This window comes from Ascidia mentula, chromosome 1 (assembly GCF_947561715.1).
Source record: "Ascidia mentula chromosome 1, kaAscMent1.1, whole genome shotgun sequence".
Lineage (NCBI taxonomy): Eukaryota > Metazoa > Chordata > Ascidiacea > Phlebobranchia > Ascidiidae > Ascidia > Ascidia mentula.
The window spans coordinates 24,957,750-24,984,202 of record NC_138566.1 but is presented as its reverse complement, the minus strand read 5'-3'; the positions used below and the strand labels follow the sequence as shown (position 1 = coordinate 24,984,202).

The window sequence follows — 26,453 nt, the reverse complement described above, 5'->3', positions numbered from 1 at the left end:
TGATGCTAAAAGAGCAGCCTTGAAGCGAATTGCAATTCTTTTTGTGCTTGTTGTTGGTCCCGTTACAGTTACCTAGCTGCCCCCAAGTGGCCGGTTGGACAATATTTTGTTTTAAAAAAACAGCAAAATTTCAGTTGGCATTAGTGATTTTATGTCAGCCCCATCGCCCCTCAAAATAAGCCGCCTAATGACCGTCAGTCTCAACAATTTGGTTTTGACAAACAATTCATTTAATTGTGAGATTGGGCTTACAAAGTGAAGGTGGTCTGGATATAAATATTAGCATGTGGCCTACATGCATTATCATAAATATTAAAGGTCTCAGAAAAAAGATGTCGTTTTGCCCTACCTTTCTACGTCATATAAACACCTCTTAAAAATAAAAAATCTTTTGTTTTATCTCGTCTACGTCACACCGTCCGTCAAGCGTGTCGAACTTGTTTGTCTGTTTCGCCGCGAAAACTTTACGGAACGAAAAAAGAGAAGTCGGTCGCGCTTAGGTGCCCGGTGTGTACCTGCATATGGCGGATAATTTGAATGTTGTAAAAATATATGTGTTTATCTTTATATCTGATAATTATATTGCCTTCTTTTAAATTATAGTTAATATCTTTAAAAGTTGTAGGCCTAATCTATTGCGGAAATTAATCATTTTTCTTTGCTACGTATTCAGTGTTGTGACGATTTATTCCTGAATTGATAGTAACGAATGCACGATTTGAAACTGAACTTTTCTTTCGTATGAGATAAAATCAAGCTCAAATGAAGCTTACAGTTTGATAGATGAGGCAAAGTCATTTATCCTTAACCAATCAGGCTGATTTCTAGGTCCTGCTGGTAGTGGTGTTATGTTATTTACATTGTCATAAAAGGTCCTAAAAAGCATGGGTTAGGAGTGCGTATTTAAAGATCAGTCGTTTTTGATAGTCATCAGCACTTTCAGGAACAGATCCATCTGTGCCTTGTATGATGAGCAGCAGCCGCTCACATAAATCTAGTTCTGATAAGTCCGAGATAAAAACACCTCAATCAAACTTAAACTACAAATTATGTGATATTCCGCACCTTACTTGTCCAACCCAACGTCTTGCCGGTGCTGCTTACAAACAAGGACCCACCGAGGGCCTGTGGGGTGCAGCTCTCCAAGCAAATGCCAAAGTACTCAGTGATATTGCACCGGAACTGTGCACATCCCACCCACTGAATCACGTTCCACCACAAGCAAATCAAAATCATGGTTTTAATGAGCCTTCATCTCAACCTACTTCAAGCCAAACGCCCGGCGAAACAACTTCCAACCAACCACCAAGCGACCTTGTTCCTTATCCACAAAGCCTCCCAGTAGCTTTGCAAGAGGAAACGCGAGAATTAGAATTGGTATAAATTGCGTTTAATTGTGTTGAAAGAATCACTTTTCACGGTATACCATTTTAATAGATCTCATCTCAAGGTGAAGGCAGTGGGACTCACATCGGCGATACCAATATCAACACAAGCGGACCTGTGTTCAACATCAGCATCCAGCAATTATCACAGCATTCGAGCTTTTCTCAAAACCTGTCGATCATTGGCTCGTCGACGTCGAACGAAGAGTTACAACCACCATCTTCATTGTTATCTAGCTTACAGTCATTGGCAGAATTACAACACCTGCCTATCCAGCATAACATCGATCAAGAAGCTGCAGTCCCTGTCCATGTAACAGAACCAGTCGAAGGACCAGAGTCACCTGCAGTGAACGTGACAGAACCAGCACCACAGCCAACGGAAACAGAATCAATCTGTAAGTTAGTGTCAAATTTGATATTAAGTTATCAGTATAGGCCTAAAAAAATAAGGCCTAAAAATAAATAAATTTGAATTTGGTTAAACACATCAATATGGTTTTATGTTATTGACACCGCTCAAAACTATTAACTCTTTTGTCCAGAGCGATCAGAATACAATGACAAAACAATAACGTGTTACTTTTTATATATGATGTTAATTTAAACAGAATAAATTAAATATGGTTAAAATTCGGAGGTAGCAAATCATGAGCCCATTTTCAAAGTTCGGGATTGATTCAATCTGTCATAAGTGACAATAAGCGTCTATCTTGATCATATGCCAACTCCTAAACAGTGATGAATGATATGCATACTTTGCTTGGACCATATATGAAGGTAGTGACTTTATTATTTTCAGGCAACCGATTAAAACACGACTTGAGGGAACGCGCGCGCGAAATAGCTGGAAAAGCATCATCATTGATGGAACTTGTAGGTGGACCCATTCCCCCTGTCGATCTGTCCATATCCAGTACACCGAGGAAAATCAAGGCAAAAACTCAAGGAAAAAGGCGACGCAGTGACGAGAATGAGTTGCTGCGGAGTTATTTACGAAGGCAAAAGAACGGGCAACACTCAAAGCAAGCAAGCGAAATTTATTTGCTGCTGTCCACCTGTTTATGCCACTTGAGGAGTTCACGCGCCAACTTGAGCATTTTAAAGAGGACAAATTCGAATATGTTGCCACATTTGCATTTGGAAATTTGCAATCGTTCTGTGTTCAGCCACCTGGAAAATGTATTTCCAGAGTGTTCACGTGCAGATTGGAAAGCAAAAAAGATTAAGCTAAGAAATTACGTTTCGGATGAAGAAATGGAAGAAGAAGAAGAAGAAGAAGAAGAAGAAGAAGAAGAAGAAGAAGAAGACGGAGGAGATTCGGAGGATCAGTCGGAGAAAAGAGGAGCACTTCTTAGGAGTTGTCGTTGGGCTTTCGAAGCAGATTCAAAACAAATAACCCGCAAGGTCTCTTCTTCACTTTCTAAGGAAAAACTAATCTTTGGCCGTTCTTCGCTGCGATCCATGGACATCACAAACCTCTCCCATGTCATCCAAAAGGGGGGCAGTTCTTTGGTACGCCTTTTTAATTGAGTCTATTTTATGAAATTTTGAAGTCTGTTACTTCAGAAAAAAATGCCTAAATAAGTGTAAACATGTTAAATCGTTACACAATTTAATCGTGCAAAGCATACGAAAGACACTTTTGTATTTGATTAGTTTCAGGAACTCCATCTTGATGAAAACAAACTCGGCGATTTTGCAACTTGCTCCATTGCGCGTTGTATCAGATTCATCCCCAACCTCAGCAAACTAGCTCTCAGGGATTGCGACATAGGTTGTGATGGAGTAAAATGCATTTCGTCAAACATCAGGGAATCACGCACACCTGTAAGTTATTTGAAAGCTGAATGAATTATGAAAAACATTTTCACAAATTTATGAAGATTTACAAACAAACAAAAATAACAAACAATAAGAACAATTGCTTTGTTTCCTGAAAATGGACACGACATTTTAAACAAAGGTTATTGTTTCTGTTAACACTTTCATAGTTAAAAGAGCTCGATATATCCTGCAACAATTTTGGAGACGAGGGAGCAGCCTTTCTCTCCCGCTGCATTCACCAGCTGCGAGTCATAGACCTCCACAGTTGTGGCATCACGTGCGTAGGAACACAAAAGCTGACTGACGAAATTCAAGCCCTCGAAACACCAGTAAAACTTTTTTTAAACTTTTCAGCTTATCATGGTAGATTTATTAGACCTGTGCAATGCTATATTTCCTATGTCGTGATTGAATGCTTAAAGCTTCTCGTTTTTGTATTCATAACTTTGTTGCATTAAGTTGAGGAGCTTTATACTCTCCTTCAATCCAATTGGAGATTCCGGAGCAGAGTTTTTGGCAGACTGCATCCACAACACCAACAAACTGTATCTGAATGGTTGCGAAATCGGGGATAATGGTGCGAAATTCCTGTGGACGAAAATTGAAACTTTGCCGCAACCGGTAAGCCACGGTGAAAACATGTCGCATGGTGTTGACACTTCAAATGTGGGCTGCAGTAATATGTTATCAACGGCTATGTACAACAAAGATTGTGGCAATAAAAGAAATATTTTTTAAATTTGATACATACATGTGCGTTTAGCTGCTATCAACACTCATGTCTTAATATACCGTGGTGGTGTTTGTCCCGTTATCACCTTAAACATATTGGCATTGCATTGTTGTATAGGCTTGGTAAACATTAAAGCTTGTTAATGCTTAACTTTCCTTTGAGTTAGGCGATGAACCAGTTCCACGAGGCCGCTACTAAAATATATCTGTCCTCCGCCGGAGGTTTAGGTTGTCAATACATTATGTTCGTGCGTTAAGCAGAGAAACTCACGCAATTGATAGCTTACGAGCAATTTCATTAACAAACCACTCCAGTTGCAAATACTAAATTCCCTCCTTTATTGTGGGGGAATTGAAAAGCAATGCCATAACCCATCTTGCCAGTCAATATGACATTTCGTACATACGTTACCGAGGTACATTGCGTTCAGATGAAGAAGTTAAATTTGACCTCGAATAACCTGACAAGCAGATGTGTGGATCCGATCATCGCTTGCGTGCACAACCTCGATGTTTTGGATCTTTGGGGTTGCAAGTTTGAAGAAGACGACGAAAAGCGTCTGAAGGAACAGAGTAAGGCGATTATTTTGTAAACTGGACCAACAAGGGCATTGTGGTTGTTGACCGTACTTTTCAACTTTTTATTAATCAAGCTATTCAACAAAAAAACCCTCTGGCCACTGGTACTGATTGTTGTGTGTAAGTTTCCATTGCATTTCAATCTATCCTTTAAAGTCCACGCAATTACGCCCTGTCTTTCATACCACATATACGGTTCACTTTTTTCTCCATGCCCTGGTCATGTCGTTTCATGACGAATAAGAAGCCAATACATTTATGTGCTTATGCGTCTGTAAAGCTCGACGGGACTCTTGACTTCTATCGTTTGAAGTGTTGTTGGTCTTGAACTTCGACTGTAAATGGATTTTTGTGTTGCGTTGAATGAAGGAATGTTTTGTCGTCAAGTTTGTTACTTTTCGGTGCAAATATATTTGCCCACCATTCCAATATTTGTTTACTGTGTTATTAATTTGCGGAGGTCAGCAGCATCTAGGACAACAAATTTAGGAGATGCGACACTGAAGTACACGTGGACAAAGAGTATCTGCACTACAGTTTTTTTTTCTTATTTATTTACAAAAGTAATGTACACCGAAACCGAATCGCAAAACAACTTGCAACAAAATTATATTTAACTGCAGCTCGAAAACTGTTCTTAACCGACATTAATTTAAATAGATAGGCTATCTGGCGGGACGGTAAAAAGACACCAGTTGAACAAAGTTTAACAAAGCCTCAATATTACGCAATAACACCGGGTTAAAGAACACGTAAAAGGCTAAAATTCTCCAAAAATAAAATTTGCAAAGCTGGCATAGGCTCGGGAGAAGTATATATGGGAAGGGACAGGATATGTACAAGGCAAGCAATATAAAAATTATGTGTTTCCTTTCAGGAAAATGCTACTAATTTCACTTTTGAGGGCAGCACAAAACACAGAAGTTTCAAAATAATATCAAGTATAACAGCCAAAATCACGAGAAATGCAAGTTGATATAAATAAACAAAAACAGATGATACTAGCCTATCTACAGTTCAATCTGTACAAAGTTTAAAAATACTTGCAGAGCATTCGCATCATTTCAACGAAAACTGGAAGAAAGTTTGAATGAATCGGTCATCTGGCTTCTGTTCCAGGAATCCACAACACCTCTTCTCACCTCCTTGCTCATCACACAGTAGATGATGAAAAGGAAGAAGCCCTGAAGTCCGTTCAATATCACGTTCACGTACATCATGGCAGGGTGGTTTACTGTAGAGAGAGAAAACATTATAAGAAACGCCATCAACAGTCGTTCAACCCATCTTCTTACTTTGTATGAACATGAATGTCCATGGTATTCCCAGAACTGGCAGCAGCAACAACACAGCCCTAAAACTTGCTTTGACATGAAGCAAATTAGCCTCCACTACATTTGAGGCAGCACGAACTCGATCGTTGGTCGGTTTGAAATCCTCTGCTTTCTTGCTCATATCGTAAACGAACTTTCCGACATTTAATGCAATCAACAAGTTGGTCGCAACCACCAGAATGAGGGGAACCACCACTCCTGCAACCAGGACCCACGAGTCTTTCTTGATCCAGCATTGTGAGTATGGTTTGATTTGAGTGATTCCATCGAGCAAGGGTGGGTTTGTGTCCATATAATTTCCAGTGAGAAATCCAGCTAATGAGAAGACGGTAACCATGACAACAGGCAAAATCCAGCCAATGAAAAGTTTCACAAGCCTTTCCTTCTTAGCGTTGGATGTATGAAGAGAATTTCCCAGTGTTTTTCTCGCCAGAGTCACTCCTTCGAGCAACATCCACATAGCTGTGTAGAGTAATGGTGTAACATTCGTTAATATTAAGTTTAAAGTCAATCTTACCTGAACATAGAATGAAGTAATGCGTCAACACAGCCGTCATCTCACAAACAGGTTTTGAGTTTAAAGCCGAATCACCGATGAGGATGAAGAAGTGAAAAATAAACAAGGCAACGCACAAGTTTATTTGCACAAATGTTCGGTTTGACCTCACCCTCTTTCTGATCACAAGCAGCAAGGTGATCGTCAATACGAGTGAAACCACCGTCACTGTCTCCAATACGTACGACGTGGTCTGTAAAGTTCGTAATACTGCTTAATTTAACTCTATTTGAATTAAAAGCATAGCAGTACCTCGTTAGTCAAATTAAGCGTCCTTATCTCGTTAATCAAATTAAGCGTTCTGTGGCACCCCAGAGCCACAGTTGCAAAGTAGTTTTTTAACCCGACAGTGCAAGATCACGTTTAAAGCTGGGACAATTTTTCTGCTTTCACAATATAGTGTGTACTGCCAACCCAATCTCTTACTGAAATATTTGGTTCTTAAAAAACAAGACCGGTTTTAAGACTTATCAGAAATACAGAAATACAAAGTATTATGCTGTTTTCAAAACTGAAAATAAATCCGATTACAACAGACTGAAATCAATCCATCTACATCACGTCAAAAGAGTCAGAAGAAAAATTAATATCAGGTAACTTCCGTGGGGTATATATTAATGGCTTTGATGAGCTGATGCGATTAAGGTGAATTGATTTAATCTTTAGTGACATACGCTGGCCTTAAATACTGCAGTAAATTATGTGCTGAAAAAACGACAATGCTTGTTTTATTTACATTACGGTTTGTTTGTTTACCTTCACACCAGTCGGTATTTGCACAACATCCAGAATGAGCAAGGCCGCAAATACGGTGCTGTGATTGGACACACAGATAAAATTCTTGTCCATCGAACTTAAGGTTTTTATTCCAAAAGTCGAAAACCTTCGAAGAAAAAAAAAAATTATTTTGAAAATGTTTAGGGATATTTGGATGCAAAATATCTGGAGTTGATAACTTTCAAAAGGAAATCCTATAGCTTTGGCTTTCCTTTTCAAAGTTTAGGGATATATTGTGTAGTCTAATTGAAATTTGTTAAATTTTTTCGCTTTGTTACACTTGTTAAGTTGATTTGAACTTGTATAGCAACACTTTGGTACATTCTCACTTGCTGTTCGTCACATTGATGAAAACGCATTTCATCCTAGCTCCCTGGATGCGATCTCCACTCATTGCCGTCAGTCGCTCAGAAGCGAGATTTGAATCGGATATTTTCATCGTGTAGTTCACCGGCGAAGAATTGACGGAGTTGATCGTCATGAGTGAGAGCAACGGAAGCAACGTCTCTGCGATATTGTTTTCACCTGAAACCCCAACAATCTGATCAACTGGAGGAAGGAATGCTTCGAGTATTTCGTCTTGGGGATCAACATTCGAGAATAAGACGTCCAGAGGCTTTGACGAGTCGACTCCGAGAAGGATTGAGTAATTCCCTTCGACGTGTGATGTACGGGAATTATTGTGTGGGAGGATGTTTGCATAAATCTGATGCAATGTTCTGGGGTTGCACAGGTCAGTGGAAATTGAACAAAGCTCTTGGAGAACTGCAGGAAGTTTATTGGTTGCGCTGTCTAAAAATTAAAATTTAATGCACTGAAATTTATAGAGCAGGAATTTATTACCTTAATAATGAGTTACACGTAATTTCACGTATTTTCATTGCACAAAAAGTCGAGAAAACTATGATCAACGTTTGACTATTCGTTTTGAAGCTTTCCTGTCTTACAATAAGCTTGCTTACGTGACGTCACTTGTGTTGCACGCTTGCTCGTTCGGTCAATGATCTTCGCAGATGTGGAAGCAGTTTTCAATAAATTATCTGGGATTGATGTCGTGTCTGCACACAAAACGGAATAACCCTTACTGTTTGGACAAGCTCGAAAAAATTTTATTTGACAAAACTTGGAAGCATTTTTTGTTGGGAACAATGATTAACGTACGGTAACTAACGGAAAAAAACACAACTACTTTATAAAACTTTACCATGTGTTGTTAGAGATTTGGTTGCTGGAAATGTCCCTGCCATGTTGTGATGGGTTCCAGTGGCATTAATTTCACTCAATTTTGTCGTGGACATTTCCGTTGTAAATGCGTTGGTATAAGTGACCGTATCTCGATGAGCGGTTTGTGTGGGATTAATGGTCTGGGCTGTGGTTGATTCATTTGAGCCACAAGTTGTAGTGTAAGGTAAGTCGCTAAATGAAACTTCTGTGCAATCCGAAACTAAACAAACACGGTAATTCCTACTCCAGTCTGTATTTTTCGATAAGGACACCCATACTGTCTTATCCACAGCTTTCAGTTTCGAATGTAGTTTGTTTTGCATCAACATCATAGTAGAAACACACAACTCTTTTATAAATGATTGTCAGTTAGTAAAACCTTGCCCATTTGACACACTTAAGCACATTTTACAGCACACAATATGAGAAACCCTACTGTAGCCTGATTTGTTTGAACATACATTAGTTTGTTTTATATTTTCCTAATTAATGACTTATAAAATACCATTTTTGTAGCATAAAAAGGAATGATCTTTTTCACATTCCTCATATTTGAGTTTTTTGTCATCACTAGTTTTGATGATCAAACATTCCCTGTTATCCCATTTACTGCTGGAATCAGCGAGCTTCCCTAACAAAGCACCGTCAATTGTTGATCCGTCCGTCCACGTTTCATCTTTCAATCCTGACAACAAATCAATGCGTTCAATTTTAATCCAAGTACACAAAATGCAGAAAACTAAAAATGTGGTGGACAAGCGTTTTTTGTGTGGAAAGTTGTAGCATTAATTCATCTAATATTTAAATCGCAAGGGCGAAGTACTTTCGTCTACATTTTGTGACTCTGTCTTTAATAGTTTTTAAACTGACTTCTCGTTTTCTGAGTTTTTTTGTATTCTCTTTATGCGATCGTTCTGCAAATATACCCACCATGAAATTGTTGTTATTATTTGTCCAATTATATTTGTCGACCTATGATTCGTTGTATAGTAGGTATAAAGTGGCGACTAAATTCAAGGCAAAAAAATGAATTTATGTCTGTCAGGAATTTAAAAGTAATTTTATACCTCTCCGTTTAAAAGAATACAGTATTGTCTAAAACGTGCAGAAAAGGCTGACTTGAAAACAGTGAATGTCAAGACAGTGATTCCCAACTTTTCTGAACCGTGTGACGAAATGATCTCCAACAAAATGATGAAGGCGCATCCGAAAAATGTTGACCGGCTTATAGGACGAATTCCCTTGCGTAATACGATAATATACGTTTTTCACCAAAAAAGAGCTAAACGTTTTGCATTTTAATATGGAAATAAAATCCCTCCAATTACACCTCCATGTAAGCTTGCGACGCAACGACATTAAAGCGACACTGTAATGCATTGTGACACACCATTTGCGAACATCTGCGTGCGTAAGTTCATTATGAGTTAACTGTTGATTGTGTGTCTGGCTCTCATTGCGCATTTGCTGGACACTTTGTAAGCACTCTCATTCATTGTTTTAATCTAATTGAATGACGCTGTAGAATAAAACAACAAACCTTACCTGTGGATGGAAAAGGCGTAATATTGCATTTATCAATGTTACTATTAAGGAATTTTGTCCCATGAAATCCGTTTACTACTTTAAAGTGGCAAAAAAAATGTCACAATAGAAAAAGCCCTTGCGATTAACTAGCATAGAATTTAAACATACCTATGTAGGTTCGGTGGACCCTGATACTGCTCAAAAAGGTTTGTAGATTCACAAATTCATTTACGCTGTCGATTCTTGCCAATTGTTTTCCGCTGTTGTTGCAAAATGTTCGCGCTTCATCAAAGGACAATTTTTCGCAGTGGTATGTGTATAACTTGTGAACTAAATACACAAATACGCAATTAATTTTGCACTGCTGATAACGGACAAGTATTGACTTGAAACCACTCTTCTTGTTTATCGTTAATAGCTCTGTGACGTTTAGTATTACCTTTGTATCACATTTTACATTATTATTATTCGTTCGGATCAGTTTCTTTCACAACAACGGATATTTTGTAAACAGTGTACGCTATTTGGGAGATTAGCTTGCTTGTAGAAATTTAACATAATCTTTACACTTCCGTAGCAAAAAGTTACATTTTACAATTAGGTGAAATACATCTGAACACGTTCCACTTTTATGAAAAAGTTGCAACACAAATCACATCCTTTTTGAGCAAGTTCTGTTCGCACAGTTACCTGAGTCAGTCATCAGCACATTGGCAGGAAACGACAACAATAACAACAACCAGAATGTGTCCATATTCTTGCGAAATCCAATTTTTTTTTTGAAACTCAACATGAATATTTGACAAGGCTCTTTCGATAAACATACCTTGCACAATATGACTGCTGGCTGGACTAAATGACCCGTCACGAAAATATTTATTATATTTTTGGCCTCCTAGTACGCAGTAAGATTAATGTTTTTTGTATTTGCTACGTGAATATATAGTAATTAAGGAGGCTTTATCAATCAGTTCAAATATATAGTGATCATGCCGTCACTTCCGGGAGTGGTCGTTACGTGGCGTAAAGGTGTTTGTTTGCGTTATGTCTGCATGGTATACCAACTGTTACCTGTGCAATTGACTACGTGCATGGTGATGTCAGAGGGTTTCTGTAATCATTAGCGCGAATGAAGCGCATGCCATTAGAAAGGTTATCAAATCAAATATAACTTGCTGCCCATTAATCACATTAACTGGTTTCAACATGATCCTCATAACTAGTGTAAACAACCAGGTTGGTCACAGCATCCTCCAACACGGGCAATGGCCTTTTACAAGCTTTAACACAAACTTACAATTTTATAGAAACAGGCATGGATTAAATCATGGCAACTTTTTTTCGTTGTCTATTTCAAAGCGAACAAGTCTTGTAAATATGTTTGTGCAAAACAAACGTCAAAAACACAAAAAGCGTAGGTAAAATTTGTCAGTTCAATCAAATACAACCGCTCTTAGCAAAATTTCAACGTGACATTGATGAAAGTTTAAGGGAATCAGTCATCTGGCTTCTGTTCCAGGAATCCACGACACCTTTTCTCACCTCCTTGCTCATCACACAGTAGATGATGAGAAGGAAGAAACCCTGAAGTCCGTTCAATATCACGTTCACGTACATCATGGCTGGGTGGTTTACTGTGAAGAAAAAAAAAACAATTTACGTAACGTAATCAACAGTTTTTGAACCCATATTCTTACTTTGTACAAGCATGAAAGTCCATGGTATTCCCAGAACTGGCAGCAGCAACACCACAGCCCTAAAACTTGCTTTGACATGAACCAAGTCGGCTTCCACCTTATTTGAATTAGCACGAAGTCGATCGTTGGTTGCTTTGAAATCCTCTGCTTTCTTGCTCATATCGTAAACGAACTTTCCGACTTTCAATGCAATCAACAAGTTGGTCGCAACCACCAGAATAAGGGGAACCACCACTCCTGCAACCAGGACCCACGAGTCTTTCTTGATCCAGCATTGTGAGTAGGGTTTGACTTGAGTGAGTCCATCGAGCAAGGGTGGGTTTGTGTCCATGTAATTTCCAGTGAGAAATCCAGCCAATGAGAAGACGGTAACCATGACTACAGGCAAAATCCATCCAATAAGAAGTTTTACAAGTCTTTCCTTGCTGGAGTTGGTTGCGTTAAGAGAATTTCCAAACATTTTTCTTGCCAGAGTCACTCCTTCGAGCAACATCCACATAGCTGTGTTGAGAAATAGGTTTATATTTGTTAAAATTAGGTTTAAAGTCAATCTCACCTGAACAGAGAATAAAGTAATGCGTCAACACAGCCGTCATCTCACAAACAGGCTTTGAGTTTAAAGCCGAATCACCGATGAGGATTAACAAGTGAAGGAGAATCAAGGCCACACATAGGTTTATTTGCACAACAGTTCGGTTCGATCTCACTCTCTTTCTTACTAGCAGCAACAAGGCGATGGCCAATACGAGTGAAACTAGTGATGCGGTCTCCAAGACGTACGACGCTGTCTGTAAACGTTTATAGATCATACACAGTAATCGTATGCAGAATCGCACCTACATTACAACATGATGTTGTTTGTATAATTCCCTAAAATATGAAAGAACATTACAGAAAAATTTGCCACTCTTGTTTTTTTGTTGGAGATTCTATCCTATACTTATTGTGCATTTTAGCAGTTCACAAAAAATGAGAGATTTCCAAACTTATATTATGAAACGTGCAGTTCCAAATATAGTGCTTTGTGTGTTATAGAAAAAGGCAATAGTTTTAACATTCTTTACGGTTTGTTTCTTTACCTTCACACCAGTCGGTATTTGAACAACATCCAGAATAAGCAAAGCCGCAAACACGGTGCTATGATTGGACACACAGATAAAATTCTTGTCCATCGAATTTAGGGTTGTGACACCGAAAGTTGAAAACCTGGAACAATGTTAACATATTCTTGTATTTTTTTCCACGTGTATTAATGCACGAATGCCAAATTCACCTTCATAAATGCTTTTTAATTATTCACTATAGTATATTTTTCGTAATTTCGCTTCCGGTTTTGCGTGTATACACATATCATACACATTGTCATTCGTGGGTACACGTAGCGAACTGTTGCCATATCACTGTAGTTTGCTTACTTTTTGTTCGTTTCGTCGATAAAAACGCACTTCATTCTGGCTCCCTGGATACGACCTCCACTCACTGCCGTCTTCCTCAGTCGCTTCGAAGCTAGATTTGAATCGGATATTTTCATCGTGTAATTCACGGGTGTTGAATTGACGGAGTTAATTGTCATTAGCGACCGCAGGGGTACCGGCATTTGAAGCTGGATTGACTCCAAAACGTCAATCCCAGCATCAACATCCGAGAGAAACACTTCGAGATCTTCACCGCTCTCGTCGGTATGTAGGAAGAGAACACTGACATCGTGCGGCGAATCTACGCCCAGTAAGTCAGCCGATTCCCAGTTGATCAACGCTCTGTCTGTTCCGTTGCGTTGGTTGGGGTTGACAACGTAATGCTGCGACTTGTTGGCATTACATAGAAAAACTGATATTGCACAAAGCTCTTGCTCAATGGACGAACGTTTGTTGGTTGTATTGCCTGAAAGATCAAGAAAAGTAAAATAGCTCTCATCCCAGCGGAAAAATGCATTTATTAGTTTAATAGATTTTTTTTGCGTGTTTGGCACGTATAGCAGCTATGGATTGGTTTAAAAGGGTGAACTAATTTACTGGAAATTAACAACCTCATCAGCCAGATGGTTCTCAAACATTTTCTCAAACATTTTTCTTTGAAAGATTCGCGGCACTTTCGACCGCACCAACCATGAATGTATCAAGGCGAATTCGTAAATAGTAGTATTTAAGATTTAGTTTAGAAGTATTTATAGTCACAATATTTCTTGGCTTTAGCATAGGTTTGGGTAAAACATCTACTGTCCTACACAAAATTTGCTGTTTTGTGCTTGCATGTATGTAGATAAAGGAGGTCTTTACCTTACGTGGTTTGCAAATAACGGTAAAAATGCGGTTATTTTTAAAGCGTTAGAAATTGTTACTAACAAACCTGCTTTACTCACAAATACGTTGGACTTTACCTAAATTTTGCACGTTCGTATTCAGTGTGGAAGCTGGTGCAGTAGTAGATGTTGCTGGTGTTGGGCTGGTCGTCTGGGCTGTGGTTGATCCTTCGGGGTCACCAGAAGAATGACACGAGTTGTATTGAACATCCGGGTCGGTAACTAAACAGCATGCGGGAAAAAGTGTTTTTCAGTAAAACTAAAAGCATCCCCTTTTCAGGATCCCCTACACTGTTTTTTGATACCAAGGTTTCATTCCCCCAGAACATATCATTAAGTTACACGGTAAGCCTATACGACTGAGCTTGCAAAGGAATAATAGTCTGCTGTTTAACGTTTGGATACCAGCCATTATGTAGGATGAAATAGCAAATCATATTTCGAAACTGTTTTAAGAAGGTCGTGTATAAAACTTGTGGAGTGTTCTGTAAGATTCACCGGTTAACAACACAAAACATGGATAAAGAAAACTAAAGTTAACCGTTACAGAGACTTTCAGAAAACGGGTATATAGGGTCTACCTTTTACCGTTTTTGTAGCACAAAAAGGGATTTCTCTGGTTGCAGTTCGTCCTTTGAAATTTAAGGATATCGCCTGCTCTAAAGATCCTCACACATTTCATATTTTTAGGGCCGAATAATTGGCCAAGAATCCAAACAATCGGTTTGGACCCATCGCCCCATTTTTCATCTTTAAGACCTAAAAAATTGGATTTGCTCGTATTGGTGTGTTCTCCATGCACAAAATGTATTACACACACTCTAAAATATTTTTTGTATGGCCATCTCAGCAGGTAAATATTTTCACTTGTCAGTACTGACTAAACAACTAACACTAGGCTATAAATTAAAGGCCACTAGTTTTGCGCTAAAATTATCATAGCTTATATGGCGGGTTGGTCTGTAATCCAATTACCAAAGAGGTACTAGTGCAAAAAAGTGCATTAGGCCATGCAAATTATAAACGTAATATTATAGGATTCATTATTTTTTTTCATGCCCCTCAATTATTTTTTCAATTAGTTCAAAGTATACGACACAAAAATCAAAAACTTCTGGCTATAAGACAAAGTGATTGAAAAAATGCAAAAAAAGTAGACAATTGTTAATATTCCATCAAATTAATGGAAACTTACCAATTAACGTTTTTTCATGTCGACCAAAACGGAAACAGTCCAAAAGTTGTTTGTATTCATCGTTTGAATCTAATCGAGCCAAACCATGTGCTGCCTGTCCACTACTTCTGCAGACCTTCTGTGCTTCATCATAGGTCATTGGCGTGTTGTGGTACGTGTACAACATAATTTGTGCTGAAAGAATGTCGTAAAGCACGTTTTAAGAATGATAAAAACAAACAATAATCACATGGTTTGTAATTTGAAATAATCCGAAGCAATAATTAAGTTTGGGCGAACCGTCACCAAGGCCTAATTGAAAGCCTTATTTTAATCTTCTCTCTTAATATTTCATATCACAATTCGTTTATCCGACAAATCTATCCGGATCAAGCGAATACCGAACTGTCTGATTACTCTTGCTTAAAGACTATTTTGTAGGTTATTGTTAAAAATCGCCTTAATTCTAGCTCAACATTAAAGTCAACTTTGTAACCTGTAGATACATAAAACACTGTATGTATTTATGACCTTAACACACTGACTGCCCAGAATGGATTGCGCGAATTGACTTTTACGTTATACGCGCAAGAATCGGCGGTTAATCCATCGATGTTGCAATGGAAGTAATAAGTGGTCTTTATGATAAAACATGTAACAGAAAACAATTTTTATCCGAAATAGTCGAAGATCCGGATTACAAATCCAGTTTCGTACGCATTTGGCGAATTTCCGAGTATAAACCTAATCCGGATTAACGCAGTTCTACTGTATTATTCAAAAGTTTTATTATTCATATTGTTGCATAAAAACATTACCCGAAGCACACTCCAGAACACAGGCAACAAAGACAAGACCAAACAGCCACCTGAAATTCATTTTGTCTTTAGGTCACTTCCCTTAAAATTTCTAGGTTTTCTTGTTGCAGCTTGTTGAAACTTATGAAGATTCACCGACACTAATGAACGTTTACAGCCACACATTCACTTTACCTCATCGCATTCATTGGCGGTGACTGACAGCATGTATACACGTATGGCGACTTTTCATTTAAATGACTCGTTACAGTGACGTGCATGTAGCATATAGTGTAAACCCGTTTGGTGGTAATTGCACGACGCTGCAGTTCGACTGTTACACTAATTGTATGACGTCATTCTAGGAAGTATTCGTCATACCTCGTGCTCCCAGCCACCATATGTAACACATCGGTCCTGGGCAACAACGTCTTGGTCCAAGTATAATCACGAATCCTACTACCAACTCCAAGTCCAATGCCTCGAAATGAATTTAAATCAATATTTAAATCAGGGCAAAAATATGTTGTAGGAAGTTTCAGTTTTTTTGGTCGTTTCGCGTCATTGCGCAGTGCGTTTCGTCACGTCTGTAAACAACCCAGCATTGAAACGCACGGGTTATGGAAACTATGTAGGTTAGGTGTAGCAGGTGCTGAAATTTACAAGTAAACACCATAATATTAACCCAATCTCCATAAGATACCTATTAAAACACTTTCAAGTTTATATTAAAAGTTTTGAAGACAAATCCGGAGTGATTGTGGTCAACTAAATATCAGCAAACTTTCAACGCGAATAAAATCGTTTTACGGCGTAACAGGATAATTTTTTCTCAAAATATTGTTCATATTACAATCTTTTAAAAAATGTTTTGTTTTCTTTGATACTTGCAAATAACACACTAACAAGAATTGGCATATATTGCTATATTTTTGGTGTACATTTTTGCAACAACATTCAAAAAGGTTGACTTACTCTTTGTAGTTACACAGTACAAAATTTAATACATTACAGTGCACTGTCACCACTAAGCATGGTTTTGCAAAGCATAAAACTCTCCAGTGGTTTTACTATGCCCATGATTGGACTTGGAACATGTTTGGTATGTGCTTTTTTCTGAACCTTTGAGCTAATAGTATTGCTTTAACCGAATGAGGGGTCATTAAAGATTATACATATGTAATACTTTTAAATCGTAAGTGTTTTACTCATAACCTGGTTAATGAAAGTTTGTTTTCTTTGCATAAAAAAAACACAATCATCTAACCTTGTTAACAAGAAATTGTATCTAAATCAGGGGTTTGTATCCGGGTTGGTACATGAGGTTATGATTCATGGCCAAGTGACTACTTTCTAATTGCTATTCAAACCAGCTGGTACAAACCTAGCTACTAAACACAAAAATATTACCATGCGAAGGCACTAACATCTTAATAACATTTGCACACTGAGGTAAATTTTCATTAAAATGTTGTTCTTTGTGTATGGTGAGAAATATGCCAGTGCACATAACTCACAACTAATATTTTTATGACTGCATTTGCAGTTTACAGTCGGTGAAGCTCAAAAAGCAGTGGAGTGTGCGATAGATGTTGGATATCGACATGTGGACAATGCAATGTCTTACAAAAATGAAATAGATGTTGGCTTGGCAATTGAAAACAAGATAAAAGAAAATAACATTAAACGGGAAGATCTCTTTGTGGTCAGCAAGGTATGCATTTACTGTGTATACTTTAACCACCATCAACCGTTGTTTTGGTCACAGAGTCATCATTTGATACAACTCTTTTTTAAACTCATGTAAATAATAAATAAATAAAAAATTCAATGCATAAATACCAAACATTCGAATCTTGTTTATTTTCAACAAGTCTTTCCAGTATAATAATTAAATTATCTGATTTAAACATTTCCAATACCCAACTAAGGGTAGCATTTGTTACAGCTTTGGAGTACTCACCACGACCCCAAAGATGTTCGACCTGCCCTTATGCAGTCATTGTCCAACCTTAAACTCGATTACCTTGATCTCTACCTGATGCACACTCCATTTTCATTTAAAGTATGTATCTGATCTTAACAACTATACAGAACAAATGCATTTTAATTAGGTTTAACTTGTTTTTACATCATGTTGTGTTTTTCTGTACATTTACTTTTCCACATCTTAATAAAGGCTGTTGCATAGCAACCGAATGTTAATGTAATAAAATTATTGCCAGAAGAGCCATATTGCAGCAATAAAACATACCTGGCAACATCAATAGTAATTTGTTTTTACCTCATTTGATGTGGAGATTCACATGTTTAATGTTTTTTTTTCATAATTATTCATCAAGAAAAGTGATAACACCTTTCCTAAAGATGATGGTGGAAATCTCCTCTATGCTGAAGTTGATTACGTCGAGACTTGGAAGGTATATATATATACATATATATTTATCTATGGTTTGATAAATAATGTTGTGTGTATGTAATGAGGATAAAATAGTACCATTGTGCTGCAGGCAATGGAAAAGTTGCTTGAGGAGGGTTTGGTAAGGAGCATTGGGATTTCAAACTTCAACCAATACCAACTTGAACGACTACTGAAGAATTGTAAAGTTAAGCCAGCTAACCATCAGTTTGAGTCTCACCCGTACCTTGTACAGGATGAAATGGTTCAGCTTTGCCACAAGAATGAAATTTCTGTGACCGCTTACAGCCCTTTAGGATCAAGAGGCCGCCCATGGTAAGTTTGTTTCTCAGAAATTAGCTGAATTATACGACGTTATAATGAAAAATGTGACAAATCTATTAGTGTGACATGAGTCTGTCAGTTACACCATGTAATTTGTATTTAATGCAATTTATTTGTATTTAGGTAAAACCTGTAGAATGTATTAATTAATTTTGTGAGTACTAAAACTTAAAAACAATCATAAAAGTAATTACTAGAGAGTTGTTATGGACGGAAACCTTGACAAAGAATTTTTGTTGTTGCTAGGGCAACAGAAAAAGATCCAGTCCTTTTGGAAGATCCAATTATTACAGAACTGGCAAAGAAACACAGCAAGACTGCTGCGCAGATACTGCTACGATTTCAACTGCAGAGAGGTATAAATTCCATTCCCAAGAGTGTGACTCCATCAAGAATTCTGAGCAATTTCCAGGTAAAATAATCCACATCTGTCAGAAGTTCTAATTTCGACCAAAGAACGCAGACCTCTGTTTTACAGACAAATCTGCATGTTGACTACAGTTGGTTGCATCTAAGCAATGTAGCCAGCATATTGAAGTGTATATTACTGTTAGAAATGCATTTTTTGTTGACAGATTTTTGATTTTGACTTGAGTGACGAGGACATGAAGATGATTCGTTCAATAACAACAAAATTAAGAGTTTGCGGTTTCAAAACGTAAGTGCTTCAGTAAACCGCGTAACCTTTGACCATTGTTCTAAATCATGATCTTAATTTTTTCCTAGTATTCTGTAGAAAATACTGAAGTTGCTTTGTATTGTAATGTTTTATTAAGAGGAAATGCCATTACTAAACCTAAACACACCCTTTTAGATCTTCATCTGCCAAGTATTACCCATTTGCAGAAAACTACAGAGAGTGAAACAGCTTAGCTGGATTGAAAGTGTAATAAGCGTAATTTCATTCATATAATGTGTTACACTTTTTAATTTTACTATGATGGGTGCTTAGAATTGCTTTGCTATGCAAAAATAGTTTTTTAAAGTTTTGCTGTGTGCGTTTGGTGGAAGTAGAGTTGCTTCAAACTGTTTTAGGTCGATTTTAATTTACTTGTTTACGCTGGGACGATGTGCAGTGAGTTATTAATTATGTGTGAACGTCCACAATGTTAGGTTGTAAATTATAAACGCTTGCAACGAACTTATTGCAGATTATACCATTGTTTCACTATTTTAGAGCAGCTGTGTGGTTTGAAGTAGGCCAGGGAAAACATGCGTGTTACCACAGGTTCACCCACTTGCATCGAAAAATTGAACTGCAACGTTTTGTTTGACTTTTTTTCAATGTATTATTTTGAATTGAATTCAAGATTGCAAACGTTTCTATTCGTTTTCGCTATGACAAACAAGTAAACCTCTTGTCATGCTTGACTGTATGGGTGCAAAAAGTTGTTTCTATTGCGGAAAATTCGGTCATGCATGATTGAATCACGTGCGTTTGAATTGCAGCACGATTTGCAAATGCAAAACGTTGACTTTTCTGCTGTAAAATTTTGAATTTTCAGAGGCAACAGAAAATGTGGTTCAATACTCAATTTACTTATAAGTACGGTATGTTTTTTACAATTAGTGATGCAAACAGTGAGGGGAACATCGGTGGTTTTGAGAGGCATAATAGATATTAAACATTATGAAGAATAAAGCTCTAATTGCATTTAATTACTAAATTTTACTCGCTTATATTATGATTTGATGAAACAATTGTCTGTATGCACGCACTTTCTGAAATATTGAAAAAATAGAAGGATTTAATTTATATTCTGTCTGTTATATTAAAGAAAGCACAATCACGTCACAGACTACGTACATCCGATATAAACACATTTTAGACAAAAAGTTAAAAATTACAGCACGGATACATTATTTCCTGAAGTTACGTTAAACTTTTTTGCACATTTTGACAATAAGTATTTTTTACGAAAACTTTTGAACAAAAAACTGACAAGCGAGCGATGGATTTTCAGAACTTCAGGTTTTATAATGCTTGAAACTCGTTTGCAGTAGAACAATATGACGCAAGTATATATCTTCAAATCGTTAATTCTTAAATGAAACGCAATGAAAACAACCGAACCAGAATATTTAACTCATTCAACGATCTCAATCACCCTTCCACCATCCTGCTCAACACGGGGGTTGTATCTAACACTTAAATGAGACGAACGACTTGATAAATGTAATGATGATCTTTTGGAAACAAGCCATTTCTTCATCTTGGACATTTGTTGTTCTAATGCTTTGGAGTAGAGCAAGGGGTTAAGGGCGCTGTTGATCGGAAGCAACAGACAAGCACTCAACACATAAGCGTCTCCTGGCATCTTCACTCCTCCAACACTCAAAAATCCCATGATACAAATAGGAATCCAACAACAAAAGTCGGTCAAAATCAACCTGGTGATTCTCTTCTGCATTTTAGAGCTATCATCCGTGCTTCTGCATCCTTGCATGCGTTTGCTTCGCTTGTAAATAAAGAAGTAAGCAACCACCATGTAGACGAACATAAGAAAGTTGATTGTGACGAGGAAAGTTGAATATTCCCAAGCAAACTCATTGGTTGTTGCAAATAAACGTGGCAGACAGACGCTGGTTTCACCATAATATCCAAACTCCCCTTTAATGGAGTTACGCGGAAAGGCGTTTTCAATTGTACGTTTAACATCGTACCAAGACTCTGGCTCTGATGTGGAAATTCTTTGTGCAAGTAACGACATGTTTTCTCTTGACACGAAATCTGTTTCATAAAAGTTATTAGGAAACCAAACGTCAGTAACAAAGTACCCAGAAGTTGCGCTGAGCAAAGGAACGGTCGCCAACATAACAGCGAATATCCAACAAGATAGTTCAGCAATCACAATTTTACCAACACCGACATTTCGAACAAGGAAAGGTTTGAAGGCCGATATTAGCCGAAATGTGGTCATTGCTGTCATAGTAAAGGTTGATGCTTCTGATGATACAACTGCAAGTGCTCCAAGTCCATGACACAAGCTGCTTGACCTCCATTCTTTGTCAACCAAACAATAAGATCCAGAAAACGAAGTCGCTTTTATTATGATTGCCAGTAGATATATTCCCATGAGAATGTCAGCTACGTAGAGATTAAGAATAAAAGTACTTGTATTGATGAACAAATTCTTGTCTTTGTTAACTTTAATCAATTCGCGTGTGGTGGTAACAAATACAAAAATATTCCCTCCCAGTGCTAAGATGCCTGTCACCCAGAAGATACCTCGATAAACTGGGTTTGCGATCATTTCATTGATGTCTGCAAATGCGTTAGTTAGATAAATCAACACATTCGTCACTTCCGTCTAAGCAATCGTTAATTCCGTTCTGTACAAGTTTTGTTTCAACTGACAAAGGTTCCTTATTGGTGCAATAAAACCTGGTATTTTTACAACGACACTTGCTTTCTTCAGATGCGTCATCGCAGTCAATTATTCCGTCACAAACATGATTTCTATCAATGGAAATCTTTCCTTTGCTTCTGCAGTAGTAACGGGTATTGCGACAAAGTTGTAGAAATTCGTCTGATTTGTCGTCACAATCAATTATTCCATCACATACTTTTTGTTTATCTATGTTTATTTCATCATTGTTAAAACATTTATGCCTGTTTGGACACAGACTCTCTCCGGTAACTCTGATATTGTCGTTGACATTTCCATCACACCACCTCGGATAAAAGAGCTTCGCCAAGTTTCTTCCTTGTAATCCAAACCACAAATTCATAGTTAAAACGCACACGGACTCGTTCGTCATTTTCCTCTGTGTAAAAATGTTATCATCTGCTACACACTCACTTTGCACTGATGCTGAAGCAGTTGAACAGTGTTTTGTGTTAGTTTGGTCAACACATTGTACACTTGTGTTACACAGCACCTTGTCCAGATACACACATGTAGAATCGTTCTTACAATGCATTTGGTTCTGGGGACAATCTCCTCGTATATCGCGACACAATATTTGATTTTCACACAAACATTCATCTGACATATCAAAGCAATCCACTACACCGTCACAAACTTGCTTCCTTGAAACTATCAGCTTTCTGTCCAAACACTGGAAACATCTAAACTGTCCATTGAGGAAACAAATATCAGAACTGTCCGAACATTGAGCAACTGAATCGTATACGTTGGTTTGAGGTAAAACACAATAAACACCTTTTCTTGTTGATCCAGAACATTTAAATCCAAACCCATGTTGAACTTCATCACTATTGTCCTGGCAGCCATTAACAGCTAGCGTGTCACAAAAATATTCTTTTGCAATAAGTTGTTTATTTTCTTTTTTATATTATATATCATGCTTGACTGTGCGAGTGAAGAAATTTGTTTCTATGATGGTCATGCATGATTGAATCACGTGCGTTTGGATTGCAGCAGGATTTGCAAATGCAACTGCTGTAAATTTTAATTGTAGTCTCTGCTGTAAATTTCAGTTGCATTTACGGGAGCAACAGAAAGTTTAGTTCAATATGTAACATATTTTTATAATGTACTTTGGGCAGTGGTGTGTTGAAAGTGATAGGAACGGTGCAAATTCGATTTTTCGGCATAACAATGACAGCAAAAATGGCGACTGTACCTACTGTTAAAACGTCAAAACTCAACAGCGGATATGAATGCCCAATGATTGGTTTAGGAACCTGGAAGGTGTGTTTTTTAATTTAAAGGAATTGATGCAAATATGGTACATTACATACATCACTACATTTTTGCTGTAGCCTACCCAGATTGGAAAAAATGTTGTGCGCGGAGGATATATCCCCCGCACAATTTTGCAAAAATTTACTAATAATCCGGGCAATATTGATTAGCTAATGCATTAACATACGAAAAAACGTTGCAATCGTCCGCACAATTAACGATCGCCGAAACAAAATCCTCCGCGCATAAAACAAACTTTCCAATCTGGGGTACATACATCGCTACATTTTTGCTGTACTAATGTATTACAAGTATAAAAACAAAATTGCTTGACTATACTTGTACTCCTACATCCAAATACATAGGCACCTTCTTGATAAACACATAAACACTTTAATCATTAATTTACGTAAATTTTTTTTACAGTCATATTTTTGTGGTAACATTGCAAATAATTTTACCACAATTTGCAGTCTTCTAAACAAGAGGTGAAAGCAGCTGTTGAATGTACTACTATTGCTGAACAGAAAAAAAATTGATTGCAGCTGCATTAAGACAGCACATTGGGGGGTTTTGCAAAGGCTAACTGCTAAATTGTCAGTCCTAGGGGGTGTACAAACTGCCCCGGTGGGGCCCCAAGACAATTACAAGACATCTAATTCTTCATGAATTGTGTACAGGAGGGTTGGTGGCTTCACTTAATCGCAAATGGAGGTAACTTTCTCTGATTCATTTTTTCACAAAACAAACCTACACTTTTTTCTGCTTTTTTGACCAAAATAATGGCCAACAGAGGGTCAAAATGCCCCCGGGGGAGCAGTTTAAGTAGTTATTTTGATTATAAATTTGGCCACAATTCCTTGCCAAGGGTCCGCACTAACAGAAAATCACAAATTGAACATACTTTCTCTGATTCATTTTTTCACAAAATCAACCTCAATATTTGGGTAGTTTTTCAGCTACATGTACAACAGCACCCTCTACCAATTTACTGCCTGACTAATAGCCCTGAAAAACAAACTAAAACTGCCCCAAACACGCTGAAAATCGCCCTGGCAACAGCCTGTTCATCTGCGCTCATTCAACCAAAACACTGGCGCCCATGCATGACCCATTGCATTGTTACACACAATTTTACTCTGTTACGCAGGAGTTTGAGAAGGGCAATTCCCAACCGGGAAAGTCTTTTCCATAGAAATACAGAGATGCGGCCTGTAAACGATTTTGTTGTTTTGCTGAAGTTATTTAGGTTTATCCATTAACCAAGTTTTCTCGGGTATATATATCAACTTGCATTATTAATCATGTGTTTGTTTTTCAGACGAATGTTGATTATGAAGAGAATGTAGATTACGTAGACACATGGAAGGTTCATTTACTTTGTAAAATCATTTATATATAGTAGTTGGTTGAAAAAGATATTTGTGATTAAATTTGTGTATATTGTGTTTCCATGCAGGCAATGGAAAAGCTTGTTGAAGAAGGATTGGTTAAAAGTATTGGTGTTTCTAATTTTAACCCGTACCAGTTGGGAAGACTGATGAAGGAATGTAAAATAAAACCTGCCAACAATCAGATTGAATGCCACCCCTACCTTGTACAAGAAGAATTGGTTCAGTTTTGTCAGAATAGTGGAATTGCTGTGACTGCATACAGCCCTCTTGGTTCAAGAGACAATCCATAGTAAATTCAACGTTGTTGCACATGAAACAGTATAAACTTTAATTTGTTTTTCTGCTTTAGTGTTCCAAAGGGACTTCCTGTACTGCTGGAAGATCCAGTAATCAAAAATATTGCAGAGAAACTTGGGAAAACCCCAGCTCAAGTTCTGTTGCGATTTCAAATTGAAAGAGGCATAAATGTTGTCCCAAAGAGTGTCAATCCATCAAGAATTAAAAGCAACCTTCATGTTAGTATCATAATATTTCCTCTATTTGAAATCTTGTAATGAGGATGGAAATTAAAACAAAATGTGAAATCAGAAAGCCAAAGCATGTTTAAAACTATAAAATTCTTTCGAATTTCTCCTAATTTGTCCTTATTTTTACTTAGTCGATGACACTATTTTTAGATTTTTGACTTCGAGTTAAGTGAAGAGGATGTGAAAAGGATACGATCTATTGATGTCAGTGTTAGATTTTGCACATACGATGAGTAAGTTGTTCAAGCAAAACATTTTTAATGCAATAATTAAAAAAATATATTGTAGCAATATTGTGATCCAAGTTGATTTCACAAGATTTGAAATTTGAACATAGAATAGCTAAATTTGTAATTTAGCAACAGTTACTAAAATTTTTAAGGTCAAACAATACTTGTCTGTAATTGTTTATGTTTATTTTTGTAGGGCTGAATCATTGAAATATTATCCATTTAGGGATCATTATCAAGAATAATACGCATCCAAGCATGAATTGTATCTATATGTCTAGGGATTGGGTGTATTGTTATAGATTCGTGTTTGAATATCATGTTTTTTACCATGTTTTCTTTCACTTTGTGTAAATTTCTTGTCATTTTCACCTTGGTTACTGTGAGAGAATTTAAATCCTAAAATTTACCAAGAAAATAAAATATTAAGACCATTTAAGTTCCAGTGCGTATATGTTTTGTTTTTACATGATTGTTGAAAATAAAAACCAGAAAAAAAATTTGTTCTTTAGCGTTTGTTGTCAAAAGATGATAAATAAAAGACTGAAATATTTGCAATGCTTCTGTGAATTTTCGCAAATACATAATTTGATCAAATAGGTTATTTACCGAACGTCAAGGTAGTCGCGGGTCCCTTCGGGTTTATCTAATTACAAGGCTATAAATACGTGTTGCTACAATTGATCATGTTTCCATTGGAATTTAGAATAAAATAAATTAGGCAACACAAATGTTCCAATGAAGTTTGTCGCGGACCTTCTCAACCTCGGTACTAATCAAATCAAATCATGTTTATTTTGCGAGAAAAGCAACTACGCGACGAACAATATACAAGGAAATGAAATGGCATGGGCACCGATAAAACCATAAAGGTTATCGAGTCAGGCACCCATGTAAAGATGATTTCCTCACGGAGAATCACCGTCTGCCGTAGGATCGCAGCCAGTCGCACTGGGAGGTGATGGGTTGCGACAAGCTGCATGTGACGAAAAGGTGGCC

At 37.4% G+C, this 26,453-nt stretch overlaps 6 protein-coding genes and 1 pseudogene across 8 annotated transcripts; 3 read left to right on the top strand and 4 right to left on the bottom strand.

Annotated features, from left to right (window-relative positions):
* The first annotated feature begins 520 nt into the window (after positions 1-520).
* LOC145908680 (uncharacterized) lies at positions 521-4,592 on the top strand. Its single transcript, XM_082996004.1, has 7 exons — positions 521-1,377; positions 1,438-1,783; positions 2,188-2,900; positions 3,045-3,215; positions 3,380-3,541; positions 3,672-3,833; positions 4,376-4,592. Exons 1-7 carry the CDS (start codon positions 967-969, stop codon positions 4,535-4,537), a joined length of 2,127 nt encoding a protein of 708 aa, XP_082852130.1. The 5' UTR covers positions 521-966; the 3' UTR covers positions 4,538-4,592.
* Positions 4,593-5,159: 567 nt separating this feature from the next.
* LOC145907502 (uncharacterized) lies at positions 5,160-10,776 on the bottom strand. The gene is made up of 10 exons (XM_082994915.1): positions 10,632-10,776; positions 10,110-10,271; positions 8,920-9,099; positions 8,395-8,634; positions 8,153-8,248; positions 7,520-7,982; positions 7,170-7,296; positions 6,375-6,606; positions 5,819-6,319; positions 5,160-5,757 (listed from the first exon to the last, which is right to left on the bottom strand). The coding sequence occupies exons 1-10, from the start codon at positions 10,732-10,734 to the stop codon at positions 5,588-5,590; spliced, it is 2,274 nt and encodes a 757-aa protein (XP_082851041.1). The 5' UTR covers positions 10,735-10,776; the 3' UTR covers positions 5,160-5,587.
* Positions 10,777-11,405: 629 nt separating this feature from the next.
* Positions 11,406-12,120, bottom strand: LOC145890438 (adhesion G-protein coupled receptor D1-like). Its single transcript, XM_082981516.1, has 2 exons — positions 11,639-12,120; positions 11,406-11,575 (listed from the first exon to the last, which is right to left on the bottom strand). Exons 1-2 carry the CDS (start codon positions 12,096-12,098, stop codon positions 11,406-11,408), a joined length of 630 nt encoding a protein of 209 aa, XP_082837642.1. The 5' UTR covers positions 12,099-12,120.
* Positions 12,121-12,190: 70 nt separating this feature from the next.
* LOC145890430 (uncharacterized) lies at positions 12,191-15,271 on the bottom strand. The gene is made up of 6 exons (XM_082981504.1): positions 15,133-15,271; positions 14,016-14,159; positions 13,054-13,519; positions 12,718-12,844; positions 12,284-12,426; positions 12,191-12,194 (listed from the first exon to the last, which is right to left on the bottom strand). The coding sequence occupies exons 1-6, from the start codon at positions 15,269-15,271 to the stop codon at positions 12,191-12,193; spliced, it is 1,023 nt and encodes a 340-aa protein (XP_082837630.1).
* Positions 15,272-16,544: 1,273 nt separating this feature from the next.
* LOC145917017 (aldo-keto reductase family 1 member B1-like) lies at positions 16,545-20,039 on the top strand. The gene is made up of 8 exons (XM_083002918.1): positions 16,545-17,010; positions 17,455-17,622; positions 17,857-17,973; positions 18,251-18,328; positions 18,419-18,642; positions 18,898-19,063; positions 19,227-19,309; positions 19,466-20,039. Exons 1-8 carry the CDS (start codon positions 16,942-16,944, stop codon positions 19,512-19,514), a joined length of 954 nt encoding a protein of 317 aa, XP_082859044.1. The 5' UTR covers positions 16,545-16,941; the 3' UTR covers positions 19,515-20,039.
* A 699-nt stretch (positions 20,040-20,738) lies between these two features.
* LOC145917001 (uncharacterized) lies at positions 20,739-22,647 on the bottom strand (annotated as a pseudogene).
* A 529-nt stretch (positions 22,648-23,176) lies between these two features.
* Positions 23,177-25,940, top strand: LOC145917033 (aldo-keto reductase family 1 member B7-like). 3 transcript variants are annotated; one of them, XM_083002921.1, is made up of 7 exons: positions 23,180-23,309; positions 23,777-24,017; positions 24,625-24,672; positions 24,763-24,986; positions 25,047-25,212; positions 25,375-25,457; positions 25,651-25,940. In XM_083002921.1, exons 2-7 carry the CDS (start codon positions 24,012-24,014, stop codon positions 25,697-25,699), a joined length of 576 nt encoding a protein of 191 aa, XP_082859047.1. In that variant the 5' UTR covers positions 23,180-23,309; positions 23,777-24,011; the 3' UTR covers positions 25,700-25,940. The 3 variants fall into 3 exon arrangements, with proteins under 3 accessions (XP_082859045.1, XP_082859047.1, XP_082859046.1); XM_083002919.1 differs by lacking the exon at positions 23,777-24,017 and having other exon boundaries at positions 23,177-23,309; XM_083002920.1 differs by lacking the exon at positions 23,180-23,309 and having other exon boundaries at positions 23,541-24,017.
* The last annotated feature ends 513 nt before the right edge of the window (positions 25,941-26,453 follow it).